Here is a 21,166-nt window from a genome sequence, read left to right on the forward strand (position 1 = left end):
AACACTTTTAGTGGGTTTATTATTGAGTTACGGCAGAAACAGAAATATTGAAACTTACGAAAATAAGTTAACTAAGCAAACTAAATCCGTCTAATACAGGGTTTAGGTATAAATTTATTTCGAAACCTTTTACTTAAGAATATCAGGCGCTTAGAAAAGTTTAAATCCCTAACAATTTTACTCCATACCGTTAAAAATATTAATAGCCAATATTAATATTTTAATAGCAATGTTAGTTTTTTAACGATAGGATGTAAAATTGCTATAATTTAAAATTTTTGGGAAAATATTGAACCCAAAAAAAATTTCCAGGGTAGGGTAAAAGCTTTTGGAATAAATTTGCACCTTAACTCTACTGTATATTTAACTATTTAAGAATCAAGGATGAGTAGGAAAAGACGAAAGTACCCAAATGTAGAGCACCTAAGAAATGGTTGGAATGGGAGTAGGAATACCATGGCAATGACAATGCCTGAAAATTACATTTGGTAAATGATGGAATAGTGTTAACATTGGAAAATTTGCAGCAAATATTAGAAATATGATAAGATTACTATATACAATAGTACTACCGTTGTTGTTTACATATTTCTATCTCATTTTCTCTTTCATTCCACCTTACATTTCTCTTCATTTTTTTCCCAAAAATAATCCTTCTATCAAATGAAACATAACTTTCTATAGAGCATTGATAAGATTCGACTTTATATATACAGAGTAGATAAGTAGCCGAAGACTAACTCAGCTAACTTGTTGGCAAAAGGGGGTGAAAAACTCAGCTAGCTAATCAACCTCATGCTGATTTATCAGGGTCCTTCTCCTTCTTTCCGGCAAGAATCATTGAAATCTGTAGCCCTCTGCTGAATGCTTGATTGAACAACAACCTTGTTTGGAACTCTGATACAAATGGGAACCATGACAATACAGCAACAGGCATGAAGATGATGAATCCCATTACGTATTCATATGCTCTGGATAGCTCCTTCACTGAATCCCACACTACAGATTCCTTCAACAATCCCCTGCATGCTTGTGCAATCTTCACAGTTCAACAAGAAAACACACCTCAGTGGTTTGGAGTGCAAAACAGAAAAGTTATTTCCAAGTTTTGAGAATATTTAATTAAATCATAATATAACAAACCATGCGTTATTATTTCCAATTTATAAATAGCGCGACTCATTCCTTAGATTTCAGAGATATGTGTATAGTTACTTCATGTCAAAAGGTTCAAGGACAAAAGTGGCATGCAGACCTGGAAATGCTTCTTCTGAGAAAAATGCATTGTTCTCTAAGTTCTGTCCACACTACACCAGTTAAAAAGTTAATATTTAACTTCCAGTAATTTTTATTTCATCAGAGGTGAAGCCAATTACTTTCTAGAAGGCAGATGTTCCCCAGGAAAGGAACAACTATATCCCATGCAATGGTATTGCCCCTTGGCTTGGTTTGATCACAGGAAGCACATGCAATATAAAGCAATAAAACTTCAATTGGCCCAGGAGACATCGAAGATTAACTAGTTAAACATAAAAAGCAATAAGATATTCTTAGATAGTGCTTTGGGTAAGGTATAGATTTAACTCACCAGAATAATAGCCCATCCAGAGGGCATGAAGGCAAGGATTGCAGCAAATAGATCATTCATGGTGAGCCCACAGACCACAAATAATACAGTCATTACTGACATGAAGCCAAGAAAGAGAAGTGCCTTAAGAACACGAAACATGAGCTGAAAGTCTGTGCCGAATCTTTGTCTGCCCATGGATACCATCTGACAGCCACATCGGATTTATGAAAATAACAGCAGACCAAATGCAAATACGTATTAGACAAGTAAGAAAACCTCAGAACGCATAATGGCAGTTCTAAGTGCTTCTCTGATTAAAAAAGAAGGCCCTACTTTACATCTTAAATTTGAATTATGAGGATAATCATGTCCCAAATCAGTTTGCTTCTTCAATCACATTTTACATCACCTCAATACACAAATTCTCAGTTTTACATATTCCTTCATTCTATCAAATCAGATTTAACATTTCTTGATACAACCCTTTATGATCTCCGTGTTGAGGCACTGTCTATAACTGTGAAGTATATCATAAATGGGAAGATATAGGATAACGCAAAAAACAATAAAAGGACTTATTTGATATAAAAATGAAGCTTATAAATTCATGTGACGTTAAAAAATGATTAAAGGATCAAATTGATGTCATCGATCTTTTGGCCATGAACAAGCCAACTCGCTCATCTTTCAAATTTTACTCCACTTTGCATGAAGACTATGATTAGAGGTCTCAGACATTGGAAAGCAATTAGCTCTGATCTATAAATAGCATTTGCATACCTTCAAAACAACAAGAACAGCAACCAAAACAATCCAAGAAAGTCCAAAGACCTGTAAGGAAAAGTCCAAGTTGTGAGATGGAGCCATTTAAACCTAGCAGTTATTGATATGACTGAAGAACACATAATTGAGTTTTGTACCAGCAAACTTTTGCTGTGATGAGCTACATCCAGGTGGTAAATGATTCCATATTGGTACACAAAGAAGCGAAATGCAAGAATTATCTCAAGTACTTTTCCCCTGAAATGCGAGTATTTCAGGTGTTCATTTTCTTTATCCCACCAAGATTCCCAACTTTTGTCAGGTGGGATACCAATACCACCACGGTTCCCCATCCACCTCTTCCAATCTGACCAATCATCCACTGTTTTTTGCCAATCAAAGCCAGAGGGATTGAACAAAAAAGGAGCAAACAACCATGAAGTGGCCAAAAACCACATTGAGAATGTGACAAACATATAAACGTTTGAGCTACGATATGACATCTCGTAGACGTCACATACAATCAAAAGTAAGAGAATCTCCAGGCCCTTCACAAAATGACTTCTTGAGTACAACCTGTAGTTATCAGCAAATCTTGCATGGAATACAACAAACCCCCGACCAGTTGATCTGTATTTAGAGCCTCCATGCAAGAGAGTTCTTCCATAATAATGTGACTTGGTTCCTAGATGGAAGGTAAAGAAGACGGAGGCCTGCTGGAGCTGCATGATGATAAAATCACCCAAGGCTGTGCGAAAACCCTTCTCCAAGCCGGTTTCCATAACCATGGGTAGTACCAGCAGTAAGCCCAACTGAAAGACAGACTGGGTTGCCAAGGCCTTTTCAAGGGCTATGTTCTGAATCATGTTTGGACTCTGAAGTATTTGTCTTTCAACCCCACTCAAAGCCATGTATAAACGTCCATACAAGAACAAATAGACAATCCACACGCTCATCTGAAAAAAATATTATGACATTCAAATACAACCATTTGTCTAGCCACCATTTAATTCATGAAAGCAGGGTTCTCTGTTTTCTGAATATCTTTTTAGTTCCACCTAGTTGGGTCTACATTGCATCTATCATGATTTGTAAACTACACTTTTCGTGTGTGTGTGTGTGTCATTTCGGTGGTATCCAATAACACCACTCAAAGGTTAAGTAGGTTATCTTAAACACCCTTCAATTTAAGCTGCGTCGTTTTCATACATAAGCCCACATGAGTGAATTGATTTTGACGGGCAATATAAATTTGGTCCACCCTCAACATACTCAGGCAGCGAACACTGTCTCAAGTGATCCTGATATCAACATGAATGAACCTCATTTATTATTAGTTATAAATATTTGGTATGAGGTCAATATATGAAGTGGCTATACAGGCGTCTTGACAGCCATGGTTAAGTGCTCGTCGTAAACCTGTAGCTTCAGGGCCTAGGTTGTTAATGGACTGTGGCAAGAGGGAAAAGACAAAAGAGTGTATGAAGGCCTGGCCAAAGGGACGGGAAAGGGTATCACAGCTGTGAGCGTCTTTTGGATCATGAGTGTGGTGAGCTGCGTGAGAGAAAGTGTACTACTGGGATTGGGGAGGTTTGGGGCGTGGAGGATTGTGAGGATGTGAGCAGATTGCCGTTTAGTAAAGGAGAGTGCCGGGTCTTCCGAACACCAGGTTAGGAGAGAAGGGCTCCTTTCTTCATTTTCTATTCTGTTTTCAGTGTAAGTTCTGAGTGTGAGTGTCTTCCTATACTTTCCAGTAGCTTATTTTCTACTGTAACTCTGTTTTTTCATACTATTTGGGTATTGGATTAAATTCCGTGTTAGATTTCTATCTATTTGGTTGGGCTCCGTCAGCATGATAAGAAATTACCAAAATATCCTTCGATTATCTGTTTCATACCATTCCTACTGAGAAGTTTCCTGTGTGGTAAAATATATGTGCAGTTTTATGTGGTCATATTCTCCAATAAAAATGATAGATAAGTGGACATTTTTCCGACTCATGATCAAATGATTGGGTTCTTCAAAAAATTTCTTCCCTATGTTGTTCTTGAACTAAATAGCAAATACCTTCGGGGTTCACTAAGTCATCTGTATCGTCTATATCATGGTGGACCTTACTTCAGAATAATTGGACTTAAATTCATCTCAAAATCACAAGACGGTCCAATCACAAGTCCTCAGTTAATCTATTCAAGCAACATGTTATGTGGCCAAAAAAGGCAACCTCCTATTAGTAATAGCCATCAAATAAAAGACTTCCCATAATGACTTAAATTGATTACCATGCTGCTGAAATAGAAACCAACTGTTGTGAAGTAGAAGGATAACATTCTGTAGAAGTCAAACCGTCGTCCAAGCCGATAAACATCACGGCTGAGTGTTTGCTCTCCATTTCCATTTGCAAGCTTAGCCTCAAATAGTGATATCTGATTCATGCCTACATCACGTGCCTTACCTACTTGGATGTATTCATGATGTGTGATAAGTCCTCCACGAAGAGTTGAATTGAACCCTAACAATATAAGAATAATTAGTCTTACACGTTCCATCCATCAATCAGACAATTTCTGCTGAACCTTGAAATACCTGCAAAAACATCCTCGCTTAAGTTTATAACTTTTGAAGCTTTACTGATGCCGCCTCTTGTTATGTGGAAGATTCTGTCAAATATATCAGGATGTCCATAATGGAATCGTACCCTGTAAATTAAGCAATATAGAAAACTCAAACAATGAAGACTCAAATAATATTCAACAAGGAAAAAAAGCATTAGACTCTTGCATATCCTGTCACATCGTTGATCTAAAATTTTTCAAAATTTCCCTTATACTTTATCATTTTTCTGATGGAACTAGATTAAATCAATTAGTAGTTGAATCCACAAAAGTTAGTTGTGGTTCTTCAATGTCCCCTAATGAAAGTAATAATTTATAAAAGAAAGAAAAGAGAGAAAATGAAAAGAAATAATGTCCTTCTAAAGTAATGACTTTTGTAGATTATTTATGGATAAGTTACTTCAATCAAAGAAGAAAAAACGGATAAAAGTCCTCCAGTCCCAAAGTTAGGACAACAAATCTACAAGAGGAATGCCCGGAGATTGTTTTAACACGTATATATATCTCTGATAATGATTTGTTGAATTGCTAATAAATCATCTTTAACCAAGTGTTAAGGGTTAGATTTTCCATATCTCCATTCTCGTATTTGATTTAATTTAATTTCAGGAAAAAAAATAGCAACAAATCCGTTGACAGGGTGTCAGTCCAGAGGGCTTTTGCCCAAAGAGCCATTCCAGAGAGATAGAAAATCATGCTTTTGCAATGCCCTAACATCACAAGCTTTTAGGTTGCGTAGTTCAATGGTTTCCTGACAATAGAGACTCAAGATAAATAAAGGAGAAAAAAGAAATGGAGAAGTGGGGAAATGCCAAGATATACTTGCAAGTACCACCCCCCTTTTGGGCAGATCAAGTGGAAAAGAAAGAAGATGATAAAGGGATAGGAGATAGCCAAGGACAAATACTCAAGAACCTTCATTCCATATTATGAACTACATGCAACATGACATTCATAGTTATGGACAAGCATACCAGTACCAACCTTAGAAGATTTGCTAATACTCGTTGGCCAATGGTCACAAAGCTCGTCTCTTGGTTTGACATGAACCAAGCAAGTGATGAAACACTGCAAAATAAGATATTGTAGATATCATAATTATTTGATTATGTAATTATTAGCTGACAGTAGGATGCAAACATAAGATCATGGATTCTATCCCTTTAGTTTAGCAATTTGTCTTCTAGCATTTATTTTCCCTTTTTTTAAAATAAATACTTCAAGCAAACTCTCAATGAAATCATCAAGAACTATTTCCCTCGTCCTTTTTGTCAGTGACTGTATCAATATCATGAAGCCAATCATAAATTTTCACTTTATAACTTGCGTTTTTTAACTAGAGTTATCCTTACCATTGGTTAAAGACTCCAGGATCAAATGGTCTAGAGACCGTACCTTGTTGCTACCCAGATCTCTTAATTAAAATTTCCCACATAAGCACAGCAATCCAGTGTCTTGTCCGCATTTCAAGCCCAAAGGGATTTTACGTTATTGGGCATGCCAAATAAACTAAAAGAACTAATAATGGGCTTTCACTTGATAACTTAAACATTTCAAGTGGTTTTCGTCACTAACCACAGAATACAGGTTTTAGGGTTAAACACCCCCCACCCCCCATAGAGAGGGAAAAAGGGGGAAAAAAAGGCTTATTCAACTGATATTGAATACATTGTCACAGGGCTGACCTTCCAGTAAATATATGCTCCCTTAGACCCAATATGGAGGGTTTCCGCTGCCCACTGTGATTTCTATGGAATTCCTCCAATAGATTTCTCATTTTGAAAGCTTCTTCATAGTAGTTGTCCTTATAAAAGAGAATATGACAGTAAGCAGACTGAATTACAGAGCATCAAATGCATCCTACATTTATATCCCAAGCAAAGCTACCTGATTCATGTCTATGGTCTGCAAAGCTTCTCCACGTGTAAATATAATAGCATGATTTTGGTTTTCAGGCTTCCCTTCACCAATCGCTGTGGGAGAACCAGGAAGCTTGATCCGATATATTTCCTAATAATGCAACGGAAAATCATTTATACTAGAGTCACATGATTACAAATAAGGACATTGACATTCAGTTAATCATCAACCATCACAGATGGATCAGAATAATGAGGACTGATAGGACCCAGAAAATATAGTCCAATGACCGAGCAAAACAATAGAGAAACAACACAAGGAAGTAGGGAAATACTGAGATTTTGATATTAATGACAAAATAACTGAATCAGTGTTACAATGGACTCTCAATGATTCAGATCAAAATCCTATTCCCCAATACAAACTCAGCAATCGAAATGAAGAACCAACCAAGCCTAAGCAAGGTCCAACTGGCCCCTGGGAGCACCAGTCCTCACAAGTGTATCACACTCCAAAAAAGAAAACCTCGTATCCCCCTAAGAAGGCTTTTCTCCTAATATAAGCAACGGTAAAAGTTAACCAAAAGAGACCTACTAAGTTGCCACAGTCTATAGCCACCCTACCCTTCAGTCAACTATCTTTAGTGTCTCTTGACTTTCCTTTTATAGGTCTGGCTAAAAAGGTTGACTCTATCAAGGACATTTAAGGACCGGAAGAAACATGACACTAAAAGAACCAAATTATACCCGTAGAATAGCCACAGAACCAAATTACATGCCTCTATTAGAAAAATGAGATCCCCAAGGATACTGTTCGGTAATCTCATTCCCCACTTCACAATGACTTGTCACATAACTTCTTTTAGAAAAATTGCATAAAGCAGAAATCATGAGGAAACATCAAACTAAATTATTTTGTCCATACCTCATCATACTTGTCCCCTCCTTTGACAAGAACAGAGTAATAAATTTTCTGAGTTTCCTTATCCACTATCTCTTCCTTTTCATCAATGTAAGCGACGCGAAGAGCCGGATTTCTGCATGGCAACTTACATTTTTATTGTGGATGCCATGGATATCATATATTATGCAACTATTTACAATTCTCCAAATGATTACATTGACTCACGTTAACATAAGATTGAGAATATTATTATAGCAGCTTCTGTCTCGGGAATTTGTTGATTTCTTTTGAGAACCATAGATCTGACATGAAACAACATAGGTGAACTTTAAATCAGCCCAAGCTTGGGCACGATCCAAAGAGTTTCTCTGATCTTCACTGAAATCTACAGTCCTGTAGCGACCAAAGATGGCTGCACGAGGAACATATTTCACTTATAAATGGATTGCTTCTGCCACATTTTGGAATTTGATTTTGAAAAAACAAAAAGCAGACATAATAGGAAACTAACCATTGTCTTCGGCATATTGTAGAAAGCATTGAAGGTTCAGAGCTTGCCTATAGTACATCATTCCTCTTACTAGAAAAAGAAACGGAATTAAAATAAATAGAGATGTACATAAAAATCTAACAAAGAAAGCTATATATACACTATGATATTAACCTGTTCGATAGAGTGTCTGCCCTCTGCAAGATGCCCACTGACGTGTTAACTCACCCTCATCTACTTCTCCAGGATAATAATGTTTTAGATCTTCAAGTCTTTCGTGGAAATTGGTCCATTCATCTACGGTGCATTTAGGAAGTACAATGAGCACAACTAGTAAGTGTTAAAAAGGACAAGGGAGCAAATCAACAGAAGACTCACCGGGATATATCTTCTTTAAGTAAAATAAAATTGAAATCCCATCTTCATTTTCTTTATTGAGTTCCTCGTCAGAATACAACACATCCTCTTTGTAATATGGGGTAAGAACACTAAAAAAGAAAAGCTCAGAAAAGTTCCACATCACAGAAGCAAGAGGTGAAAAAGCAAAACAACCATCTATATCTTCGGGAGACTTGATAAACTGTAGATAAGGGCACATGACTTTTTAAATAATAGGTATATTGGGAAAGACAGCCATTATAGTCACAAACAATAATTAAAAAAATGGTAAGCATAATAGTTACTTTTCTCTTTTAATTGATTATAGCAGTTGGCAGCTTGATTCTTGGGGGACCAGAGGCACTGGGTTTGATCCCTACCTCGTCACTTTCCTTTTCCCCAAGGCCTTACGCCACCTTTGTAACTGGGGAAAAAAGCAGCTCCCAAAACTGCCCTTTTGGAAAACAACACATTTTGGACATAAAGTATCTATCTTCTGGCTGCATGTATATTGTAATTTACTCCAATACATTAGTCTATCACAGCGACCAACCTGAAAGACAGCATGTCCTGCACTTTGGGAGCCTTTGGCATATTCATAAATAAAGAATTTGCAAAGAATGTAATACGCCGACGAGCATCCAGATTTTGCGGCACATTTATGGCAGACTCCTTGACGGTTAAAAGCAAATGAAGCCTAATAACCTATAGAGAGGGAACGAAGGTATCAAGAGGCATGCACAAATAATAATGGAATGTGACCAGTTAAGCGTGGTTGTCACGACCTACCTTTTCCTTCCATGACTTGTCTAGTGCAAGTAAAATGTTAATATTGACAAACCTCTGTCCTTTCACGTCATTATCTACGATACTATCATCTACAATATTACGGTGGGAAGCATGCAGGATTCTGAAAGAGCAAAGCCAAGCCAATGGCATAAATGGGTGGACAATCATATTAATGTTAAAAGGAAATAATGCATTATTATGAAACATTTTCATACTTACGAATCGTCATCAACCATAACATCCCGGACAATAATTTCCACTATATCCTGCATTACATTGACTATCTGGGGCCTCAATGACTCAATTTTGTGATCATCAGTTTGCTGTCAATGGAATAAATATCAATGTTTGTAAGCTTTGAACTTTGCTCTAAAATGCCTTGCATATGATTTTGAGAAGTATGATACTCCCTATGGTCCAAAATACAAGTCTAGTTTACCTACCAACGCACAGCCCAGCAAAGGAAGTCAAATGGAAGTTAACTCATCAAATTTGTCAAAAAATTATAACACCTTCCAAAACAACATTTATTAAATTCAAAGATGACATTAATTTTAATGGAAAAAAAATTATATACATAAAAGGGTAAACCAAGGGAAAGAAAAATCTAATACGCTAGATATTACCAAATGGGACTTATATTTTGGACTAGGAAAATCTTGGAGAAAAGGACTTGCATTTTGGAACAGAGGGAGTAAGAATCAGACATGTAAAAAAACATAAAATGGAAACAAGATACCATTAGAGTTAGGAATTTCTCCAACTTCTCACTGAGTAAGGGCAAGCCATGCATTTTGAATTCTTTGACAAATGTGTGCTGTTCTATGCTGCTTTCAACTCTCTGACATATTTTTTTCACAACCCTGTTTCATGGCCATCCAACCACAAAGGACTCTATAAGCAGAAAATATATGGGCAAGCAGGGGGCACGAGCAAGTTTCCTCTCTCTCAACTCATTCATCACAAATAGCATACAATTTGATTGAGAGAAAAGATAGAAAAAGATCCATGGGCTGAAAAATGTAGTGAAAGATCAATTAACCATGAGTGTAGTTAAACCTATGATAGTTCGTTTTTCTTAAACATCATCACCCCATGGTCTCTTTCAATAATTCTCAATTTTCTAAGCTGGGGATGGAAGGCAGGGTGAGGAAGACTATCAAATTGCTTCTTACTTACTCCTTATCTTCTCCATCTAGCAGGAGGTGATATATAAGTCTCCTGAGTGTCTCATAGCATTCAATGACTGCTGAATACATGTACTCATCACTCTTAATCTTTTTAAATAACTCAGCGTCATCCTTCCCCTTGTAATCTTTTGCCATGTCTAGTGCTATGGGAATCTATCATGTATGAAAGGAAAAAAAGGAAATAAGTAAAAGTCACGGGAATTCAGCCAAAAAAAAAAAAAATTATACAGATTCATTCACAACATATACCTTACTAGCAAGCAAAAATGGGGGCCACTGGATTACAGAAACATGACTTGAGCGGTAGGGGACAAGCAACAGATCTCTATCCCTGCACAATTTAAAGATAAAAATAATAATCAGAATCTTGAAATCCATGCATCAGCTGTAAGGAGCATTAAGTAAATAATTTGGACCTATTGCTGATCAGGTCTTCATCTCTCATGGAGTTTATAAACTCATTCCAGACCTGAGAGAAGCATGCGATATTTCTGCGTTCATTTGATTCAATCTGAAACAAAAAGTATTCTTTAGCCTCATATAAAAAAAAAAAAAAAAACAAAACAAATAAGTCAGCGAATCCTTCTATATCTAATGACATAATGGCAATTTTTCTACACTCATAAGTCATGGGATATTACGCAAGTTCTCTCACTCTCTCTCAGCTTGAGCGATAGTGTTATGTATAATATCGCTGCTAATGCATGCAAATGACTATAATTTTACATGTATATATAATATGAGAACCGTTAAAAAAGCAGTACGTAGGGAATGTAACAAGTAGAGTTAAATGTCTTGCATGATTAACTAAATAATTACAAGGATCATGTGGGTCAAATAATCGCGTCACATACAAGGTTTCTGAAATTGTAAATATGAAGTTCAGTACCATATCCTCTGGCTTAGTCTCACTGTTACTTCCGGGCAGGAAGCACTGACTGAAAGCTGATGGTATAGATTCAAATCTGGAGCGCAGCATCCCAAGTGTCCTTATCTAAGAGATTAAAAATGCCCCAAGGAGATAATCAACAGAAAAGTTTTTACCACCAGTAATATAACCTTATTACCACAATAAAAGCAATTTATAGATATTTTGAAAAGTAAAAGCATGCACAGAACATCTGTTTGAAGTGCAAATATGTGTGCGCGCGCGCGCGCGTGTGTGTGAGAGAGAGAGAGAGAGAGAGGAAATTTTTTTGGAGGAGCAAAATGAACAACAAAGAAAACATTAAAATCCACTAACCTCACCCAAATGATGAAAGGCTCCAATAATCCCGCCAAGTAGAGCAGAGTAAATGGCATACCATATTTGAGTATCCATAAAGTAAACCTAGATATTAATGAAATGTATAATAAAGGCATGACTTCATGAAGATAAGAAGTAGAAGCCAATGCAATAGATCAAGGTAAAGTCAGTGACCCAAGAAATTCCGTTTTACCCAACTCACCAGTATAATTGGAGCCCATATTGCAATGACAACAAAAATATTATGAGTATCTGTAGAATTTGCATAGTGTGAGCTGATGCCAACTATATCCGCAGAAACTACAGTATAGATAATGAGAATATGCAGTACAATGTTACCATTTTCTGGAAAGAATTCATGCCACTGGAAGTTATCTATAGGCATCTCCATGATTAATTTTGTGGGTCCAACAAGGGGCAATATCTATGAAAAAATAGTTTTGTAGAGCAATGAGAAAATTAAGTTGTTGATACATAGTCACACACATAAAGGACAATGAAGAAACTGCAAGCAACATGATGGCAAGATCTCAACAATTTACACTATGAGGGAATAATTTGTTGATTTCTATCTCTGATCCCTTAGTTTACAACTGAAGGGTCCATCTTTGTTTCTTGTGTAGGACATTGGCACTCAACAGAATAAATACCAATGATATGCTACAAATTTGAAGGCCAAATAGGATTCTTTCCTCTTTTCTCTAACAAGTGTTCCTTGCATAGGACTATTTCTAAAATAACTATACAGTTTGTTCAGTTGTTCTTACATTGTACTGTGGTTACTTTGCTTTGGGACAAGTTATTGGGAATCTTCGGGCAGATTTGAGTTTGCCCAGAAAATAGGGATTAATTTATATTGATTCAGTATGTAATTGTGCAGGAAGAAGACAAAAATTTTTGGGGAAATGCGTGAATAGTTGTATTTAGTTGGAAAGGAATGCTATAATATTTTATTATGGGGGTTTTTGCTCTTAGTCTTAAAAGGTGGTCCAAAGTCCCTATTGTTACACTACATCATTGCCACATCAGTGCACGTCATCTCTAAGGACATTGACCAAAGTCAGCCATGATTCTAAGGACTGATTCCTCAATGAAAAATTACAGGGGCCTTGACCCAAGTTGACTAATCTGCAGGAACCAAAAACTATGACTTCGCATCATTTTATTTAAATTCCTCTACAACTTTTAAGATTTATAACTTGCATATTAATATAATTATAAAATTATGAGTAAAATACTCTAACCACCCATCTATTTTGCATCAATTACGTAGACAATCCCTGTATTTTGAAAACATAAATTTTAGTCTGAACAGCAATACAGTTAAAGAATATTCTAAAACGATTCTGAAACATAATATTTTTAGTTTTAAGGAGGTCCATGCATGTTTTCAAAATAAGAGGGAAGTTTTTGTAATTTAGGTTAAATAAAAGAGAGGTTAATGTATTTTACTCTAGAATTATAAAAAAAATCTTAATTATTGATAAATCATGACTTCGGCTATATTATACTCTTAACTATTGGAAAAAAGTTTAGAGCTCTTCTGTGTTATATAAGATCATCAGGAGAAAGGCAAGTTTGCACTAGTCACAATCCAGCAGCAAGCCCATGGAACAAACAAAGAAGCATCCTCATTTATTTTAGTTTTGAAATTATTACTGCTCTATTTTTCTCCTAATTTATTATTTTTGTTTAATGAAGAATAATGGTTTCAACTAATTAAGCATAATAACCACGGTGTACTTCCTAGAATCATGGGTCTAATATGGAAGGTAATTAAAAGAGCTAGAGTTAAGGAATCAATTGAGGGAAGACATGTTGACAACCTTTCTCATATACTTTTCTCTTCCCTCCATTTCTGTCAGCCCTATCTTCCTTTTTCCCCTCTATTTTTTTTATTTTTCTTCTCTTATGGCAAGAAAATCCATTTGGACCAGGAAAATAAGAAAAGGCAGTGTCAAGCAGAGGCTGACCATATGTGGCAAAAAGAGCCCACATGTGGGACCAAGGGAGAGCGGCAATGAGAGATTTATGTGCATAGTGGTGTGCAAAGCAACTGAGGTTTTTCAATATGCATTTAGAGTAACATTATCACTTTGTCAACAAGAAACTCAGGTGTGACATTTTAAAAATGTAAATGATATAGCAAAGCCACATATAATTGACCTAGAGACTTTACCTCCACATAGTAGCTAAATGCTAGCTTGCTAATTAGAAGCAGGATCCAAAACAGGGTGTACCTGCCACAATAGACATGTTGATGCAAAATTAAAGAGGAACTTTTAGAAGATTCAATTGTGCCAATGATTGAAACGTTTTGTTTAATAACAAAAACCTAGCAGGAATACTTTTCACATGAGAAAAAAGTGAACATGAGAAATATGAGTGCTCAAAATTGAAGACAACACCAATATGTATGTAGTGACTGACACATAATGGAATGGATGATCTAATATAAAAATAATTTTGATAATGGAAAAGATCCTCATGTCCCTACTTTAAAAAATAATGTTAGAGAGCATTCAGTTATAAATATAAGAAGATAGCAAAATCGCACATGCAAGAGTGAGAGAGTCACTTTCCTCCTGCTTACCAAACAGGTCATAAACATTGTGGAAATTGCAATCAAAGATACATTCACCAGCACAGTAAATTGCAATTAAAGATACATTTATCACCATGTACATAACTGAGACTGAAAATCTAGCCAATTTAAAATTGGAATTCTCTGTATCATTCTTATTAATTATCCAATCATCTAAAAATAATTTCTTGCTAAACACAGATGGAAGCCAATTACCACATAAAATCGGGTGATTAAATAAAAAGTTACCAAAGTTTTTCACTTACTTCAGTAGTGATAACAAGTCCTCATGCAAACCCCTACCCACATACAGTTCTGGCTGAAGAAAGGTTGATGTTCATGAAGAGAAAACATATTAGAGACATAGAAGAATTAATTCAATCACCTAGCAAGCTGTAAGTCTAGCAAATGCTGGTCTTGTTTACCTGAGCCCACCACATCAGAAGGGTAACAATTCGCACATTTGAGTGCTCCAGCTTTCTCCGTATGGGTGGAAGGAAAAATAGTATTACAGCCACAATGTTTGGCAGTAAGTAAATCACAACAACATACGTATATAGTGACTGGTTCCCCCAATCCCCAGCCCAACTGGTTAAGGATTTTAGAAGCCCTGATGGATTCTGAAGAGAACTAGAATAGCTGACTGGCAAAACAACAAACCAAACAGCTGCGGCAACAAATTTCAGAAGATACCATAGCAACTGGGAAATTTTCATATTCTTCAAGGCATTCCAAGTCAGAATAATATCCAAAGAAGCTGCAAATAGAAGTTATGAGAAGTGGTTTGAATGGTAACACTAACAATAATAGCAAGCAGTCCATTAGCACTTATTCCCACCCAACATAAAGCACAGAAAATTTCAAGCACATAGAATCAAGCACCTTGCAGAAAATTGAGAATGGCATGTGTAATGAATATGCTCATAATACTTCTGAAGACATCTGCATCATAAAACATAGCAAAAGGTCCCAAGGAACTCCATGCAACAATAATCATGGCCTGAAAAGCAGTATCTTCACAAATGACACAAACTTCTTTTGTTGAAATTTGAAAGCTATATCATAATTCCAACCATCATGGATTGAGATTACTTGTAAAGCCAAGATAAAGAAGATCCACATTCGATCAAAACTCCGATAGAGGCTCCAATATGTACGAACTTCCACAAAATTTGTTTTGGGCTTCTTTCCAGCTCCAGTGCTAGCTTGGTTAGGACCCTAACATTGGCATTTGATATTCAACAACAGATATTTCAGGAATAAAAAACGACTGAGACCAAGAACAAGGAAATGAAAATACAATTTTTTTCCCCTCTTAACAAAGAAAATTTCCTGAATTCTGGAGACAGTCATGGAAAAAGAAATATAACTGTATAGATTGGCAAATAAACTTTGAAACATGAACCACATGAAATATGTTTCAATACCATTTAAAAAGATGATTCATCCAATAGCTAAGGAATAGAATTTACTTAATTTCTTTTTGACAATTTCTTAAAGAAAGAAAGCTAATCAATGTATTTGACCATCTATTTCTTATTTCTAGTCTACAATTTCATTATTCTCAGTGGCAAGATTAGTAGTGAACAAAGCTCGCTGTAGAAAGGTCACCATACAGAAGCGCAGAAGTTTGACACTTGCATATTGACACAAAGCCACATAAATAAAGCATTTCATAACATGTGGAAAATATCAACACACCATGAAGGAGTAGAAGATATATATACTCATTTAAAATCATTCCTATTAAGCAGTTTCATATACAAGAACAGCTTCGTGAGACTAGCATTTGGAAGTTCAAAACCACAACTCTTGAAATAAGGAAGATAAGGGGAAAGGCATAAAGAGAGACCTCATTTACTGGCAGTGACTCAGCTGAATTCCTGAAAAAATCTGCTTTTGGGTCCATTGGCCACCCCAGCTTAAAGCATTTGTCAGACCTAGGAAAACATAGAGTTGGACATCTTGTAAAACATCGATAACAAAAGGGTTTTAGTGTTGTTTTCAACATTGAAATAATTATAAACTCATTAAAACATTTACCAAAAGTATTCATTCAGATCATCATAATTTCTCCACTTGGAATGGCTGGCCTTGCCCTGGTTGTTCCTTTGAGCTTCCTGTTTCATTAAATTCAGAGTAAGAGTTTCAGGCACACATGTTTCATAAGAATGTAGCAAAATTAATACAATTATTACTGTATCAAACTCACCTTTGCTAAAACATTATAAATAGGAGTTATAACATCCCTCAGAAAGGTTTCTTCACCTGGAGCTTTTCCTTTGCCATTCTCCCCACTCGCAGGATGGACATTACTTTGTAGAATATCATAGACATGACAGCACATCTTTGACCAAAAAAGTAATCAAGAGCTATATCATAATTTCATTGATTAAAGAACTTGCATTTTTCAATCTCAAGCAAAAGGGGGAAGGGAAAAAAAAAATCTGTGATAACCTAGTAGCTATCTACACCGGTTAATTACTAGTCTTGCAAAATACTATTGTACTAGAGTCTTACAAGGAAGAGGAATGCTGTGGGGGGAACTTTCTAACAGTTACATGCAGTTGATAGTCACATCATTACACCAGGAATATTGAATCTGGTACGGTTTATAGAAGGGTTAACTTGGCTAAGGTAAGATGTCTTTCTTAACTTTAATATTTCATATGCTCTAAGAAGAACAATTTCAAAGTCAAAATGTTTTCAGCAACGTAGCTATATATGATAGTGTAATAAACGAAACACAAGAAACGTTTTTACATAACATACTTATGTATAAATCACTGAGTATTAGAACATGTGCTTGATGCAAGGCTCACCATATAAATATGAATTAAAAAAAAAAAAACTCACATGATGAAAAATGTAGCAAAGACATTCAGGCATAAAGCGAATGTTTGAAGCTTCTCCCCAAATAAGAAGATAAAGAGCTATGCATATCAGCTCTAGCTGTTGTTTGTCACCATCTTCTGGAAACCTGTGGTAGCAAAAGTAAGCAAAATTTTGGCAACGTTATCCCAAAAAAAAAAAAACAAAAAACAAAAGAAAAGAAAAGAAATTGCACAAAGGAAAATTATACAAGCCGCCCTTGTTTCTAAAACACGATTAAAGCTTATTACAAGAAACGTCTCATAGACTTCAAATAACAATCCCCCAATAATAAATTCACATACCTAAGATTGGGTTTACAGCGCACATGATTACACCATGAATAGTAATTCTTGAACATTTTATCCAGTAAATGTGGTACAGTATTTTCATGAAGCCGCAAGAATCTCTCATTAGTCTTCAAATCAAACATAAAAGTATGATATTATATAGCAATCTAATACATAATAGAGATTTAAGAATGAGAAAACTAGAGAAAATGAAGCTGTTAGCGAGAATCATTAATTCACCTCATGAAATTCAGGTTTTGTGTTCCTTATATCAATGTTGGCAAGTAATAATATTAGGTGCTCTCGTTGATTTGCCACATTTCCTTTCTTCATGTCCAAAAAGAAAAGAGAGATTTGGTCAGACAAGTCACTAGAAGTTTCTAGCACAAAAATAACTTGTATTTCCCATGTGAGACACCATATTAAATGAGGGTAAACATGAAAGGAATATGTATTTTTTAATGACATTAACTGATTTACTGGGGGTGTAAATTAGTTGAAAATGCCTCATAATTTTAAATGGAGAGAGTGTCTGTAAAGAAGACACAAAAGTTTAGCTTTTATGATTGAATCAGGTTCACAATTTTGAAGCAGTAAACAAGTTAATCGTAAAAAGCCTATGATCCTATGATCCATCGCAAAATTTCAATGACTCTTGAGATGAAAATAGATAGTGCTTAGATGACGGATGACATTGATAAATAAGTGATTCATTTGAAAAGTTATTATCTCTTGTTTCCTATTGATGTTTTGTTCTTTCATTAGAAAGAAAGAAAGATATATGGCCCTAACTCTCTCCTACATAATTAACCAGCTCAACTTCAATCTTAGAAGAACCTAGGAAAAGAAACAAATACTCCTTTGGTCCTATTTATAGGACAGAGAGAAAAGGTTTTCTTTGGTCCTATTTATAAGTCACTTCATTAAATTTTTACAATGAATGTACCATATTGTCCTTCATTTATTACAGTGTAGATAGTTATTATTTTTAAAAAGAGTATATATTAAATAGGGGTAAAGCTGGAAAGTTGCTATATTTTAATGAAAAGTTAATGCAGTTTAAGGTTTTCATTGTTCTGTGTGAAACATGTTGGAAGTGTCTTATAAATAAAACCAGAGGAGTACGAAAAATATTTATTACCTGAAACCCAAAAATAGAAGACAGCCAGTCAAGTACGTCATTAATTTCTTTAAATCTCTCCATTGGGATTCTAGAAGCACCAGGAGAGGAATCATTTCTTGAATGAATTATAGGCAATGGAAGATTTTCCAGATTGCGAAGAGCATTAAGTGCTGCTTGGATCTATATTTTCAGAAGAAATAAAAGATAGTCACAGGAAAAAGTTAAATTTCAGGAAGAGTATCATATCAGCAGAGATAAAACTGTCATTGCATGAACTTTCAAACATACAAACCTCAGAAACTTCCATGATTGCTGGTTTAACACCAACAGCATACAGTGGAAGAATGTTATAGTTTTCACATTGTCCCCTTTTCTTCTCAACATCCATTGCATATTCTTTTGTCTAGTGATGAAACAAGGAAATCCTTATTCAGGGTCCTTACAATGAATAGAAAGTACCCTCAAAATAAACTCATAGTAATCTAATCAAGAAAATCGAACCTTATTTTCAATATCTTTTGGAGGTACCATTGCCATCAGAACATCATACAATACAGAGGCAATCTGAAGAATCTTGTCCATCTCCTCTCTTCAATAGCAATATGAGAAGAATAAGACAAGGTAAATTAATGGCATCACTCATTTCCAAGCAAAAAAAAAAAAAGGAAAAAAAAGCTATCATTGACAGAACTTGCAGGAGCAGAATTTAAGATGAAGCCTCACGGTTTCTTTGTAAATTCACCACCCCGGACATGTTGCTCATAGAATGTTTGATAGTACCACTGCAATTCTCTGGTATCACTTCTTTTACTAAACTGTTTAGTATATTCCCCTTCCTGCAATCAATATATTTTTTTTAAAGTTCCAAGAGAAATTGAGAAATAACTGCAGTTATAATTCTTGTCTGATGCTAACGATTTTCCTGATTAAAAACTAAAAAAGCAAAAGAATATTAATTAGACTGGTTAAAATATAAATCCATAGGACAGAAATCTTTGCTAGGTGCTCATAGACACCAATAAGAAGTAAGAAAATAAAAACCTAAACAGGGGGAGGAAAAAAAAAAAAAAAGGAAATTGCAAGCAAACAAGATTAGTAATCTACTCTTTGCAGTCTGTGCAACATAAAAGTCTTGAATTGACGAACACCACGCCCACTTGATGTTGGATCCATTATATGAGTCTTCTCAAATGCATGGAAGCGGCCTATTAAACAAACAAAAGAAATTAATATTATTAATGTCCTATATAGTCACTCAAAACTTTGAAGAACCGAAAACAAACTATACTTCATGTGCAACATTAATATAGATGACAGTTTTCATTGACTAGTTTGAATTTTTAAGAAGACAACATTGAAAATTAAGTAATCACCAACTTAATTCATAAACAGAAAGCAAAACTTTTTAATACAAGTAAAAGGAAATTGTAGCGCTTAATCGTAGGGAACAAAGGCAAAGTAATGTTTTAATAGAAAGGCTATCTGCCCATGAGCAAAGTAAAAGAAGATGCGTTCAAACACTCACAAAGATAAGCAACTCTGGGATTTTCCTCCTCAATTTCATTGGCTGCACGGAGGATTGGAACAATAACTGCAAGGGAAGATGGCACAGATTCACTGTCAGTAGCACCCTTCTCATCCAACAACTCCACATCACTCGTCGGCAGCCGTGTCATCCGCCGGGAAGGCAGCCGAGGGACACTGGGCACAACACCCTTTGTGCCACTCGTGCTCGCCATTTCGCCAACAATCCCACCACCACCAGTACAAAATTTGTTTCTTCAGTTTTTACCCAGAAAATTTCACAAGTACCCAAATGCTTAAACCCAGCATTCGAGTCTGATGAAGTGAAAGGCAACATTGGTTTTTTGTAGAGGGGAAAAAGAAAGGCAGATTGGGTAGGATAGATTACGAACTTTTGATCGCGGGGTGGGCCAAAGGAAGAAGCTTTAGAGTTATAAAATTGAGGAAAGGCAAAAGGGTTTTGAATGGAAAATCAGAGCAACAATGGTACGTGTGCTGGTCTGGGTTGTGTTGTTGCAGTGAGTGCTTCTGCTTTTTAACGAAAGGAAACTGATAATCAAATGAACGATGAACCTTCAATGTGCTTTTTCGAGGAAGCAGCCAAAGGTAGTATGACTTATAATCGGCACTGCTTCTTACTTTTGCTTTATCAGTGTCCTGTGTTTTGTTATCAGTGACATCAAAGGGCGGGAAGGAAACTGCAGGTTTTCTTTCTACCTAAGGAAGGAGAACGCGGGAGCCTTGCTAATCAAATCCTGACACGTTATACAGGTCCGCTTAAATAAAGATTTTTTTTGGGCCTGGGCTGAATAAAGAGTTGAGTACAAATCTATAATTTAACTCTTTGACTGGTGAATTTAATGACAATGTATTACAAAGAGTGTACAGAAATTGATTCAAAGAGTTAGTTAGAATATGATCATAACTAGCACTTGGATTTAAATACAGGCTTTCTATCTAAGGGAAATAAA

General features: G+C 35.7%; 1 protein-coding gene across 1 annotated transcript; it reads right to left on the reverse strand.

Annotated features, from left to right (window-relative positions):
- Positions 1-710: 710 nt before the first annotated feature.
- LOC114711687 (callose synthase 7) lies at positions 711-20,511 on the reverse strand. Its single transcript, XM_028896104.1, has 42 exons — positions 20,197-20,511; positions 19,776-19,876; positions 19,395-19,507; positions 19,173-19,260; positions 18,964-19,074; positions 18,690-18,851; positions 17,789-17,875; positions 17,564-17,676; positions 17,244-17,367; positions 16,600-16,734; positions 16,431-16,507; positions 16,240-16,327; positions 15,480-15,605; positions 15,270-15,387; positions 14,813-15,144; positions 14,654-14,706; positions 13,983-14,043; positions 12,143-12,227; positions 12,006-12,055; positions 11,801-11,887; positions 11,447-11,551; positions 10,974-11,068; positions 10,807-10,888; positions 10,547-10,710; positions 10,107-10,230; positions 9,587-9,690; positions 9,368-9,488; positions 9,132-9,283; positions 8,579-8,688; positions 8,375-8,497; positions 8,222-8,290; positions 7,936-8,122; positions 7,732-7,843; positions 6,835-6,957; positions 6,633-6,751; positions 5,932-6,015; positions 4,919-5,031; positions 4,615-4,844; positions 2,491-3,288; positions 2,351-2,401; positions 1,589-1,774; positions 711-1,039 (listed from the first exon to the last, which is right to left on the reverse strand). Exons 1-42 carry the CDS (start codon positions 20,408-20,410, stop codon positions 794-796), a joined length of 5,823 nt encoding a protein of 1,940 aa, XP_028751937.1. The 5' UTR covers positions 20,411-20,511; the 3' UTR covers positions 711-793.
- Between the last annotated feature and the right edge of the window lie 655 nt (positions 20,512-21,166).

Source organism: Neltuma alba, unplaced genomic scaffold (genome assembly GCF_004799145.2).
Source record: "Neltuma alba isolate B1F8T4 unplaced genomic scaffold, ASM479914v2 tig00011304_pilon, whole genome shotgun sequence".
NCBI lineage: Eukaryota > Viridiplantae > Streptophyta > Magnoliopsida > Fabales > Fabaceae > Neltuma > Neltuma alba.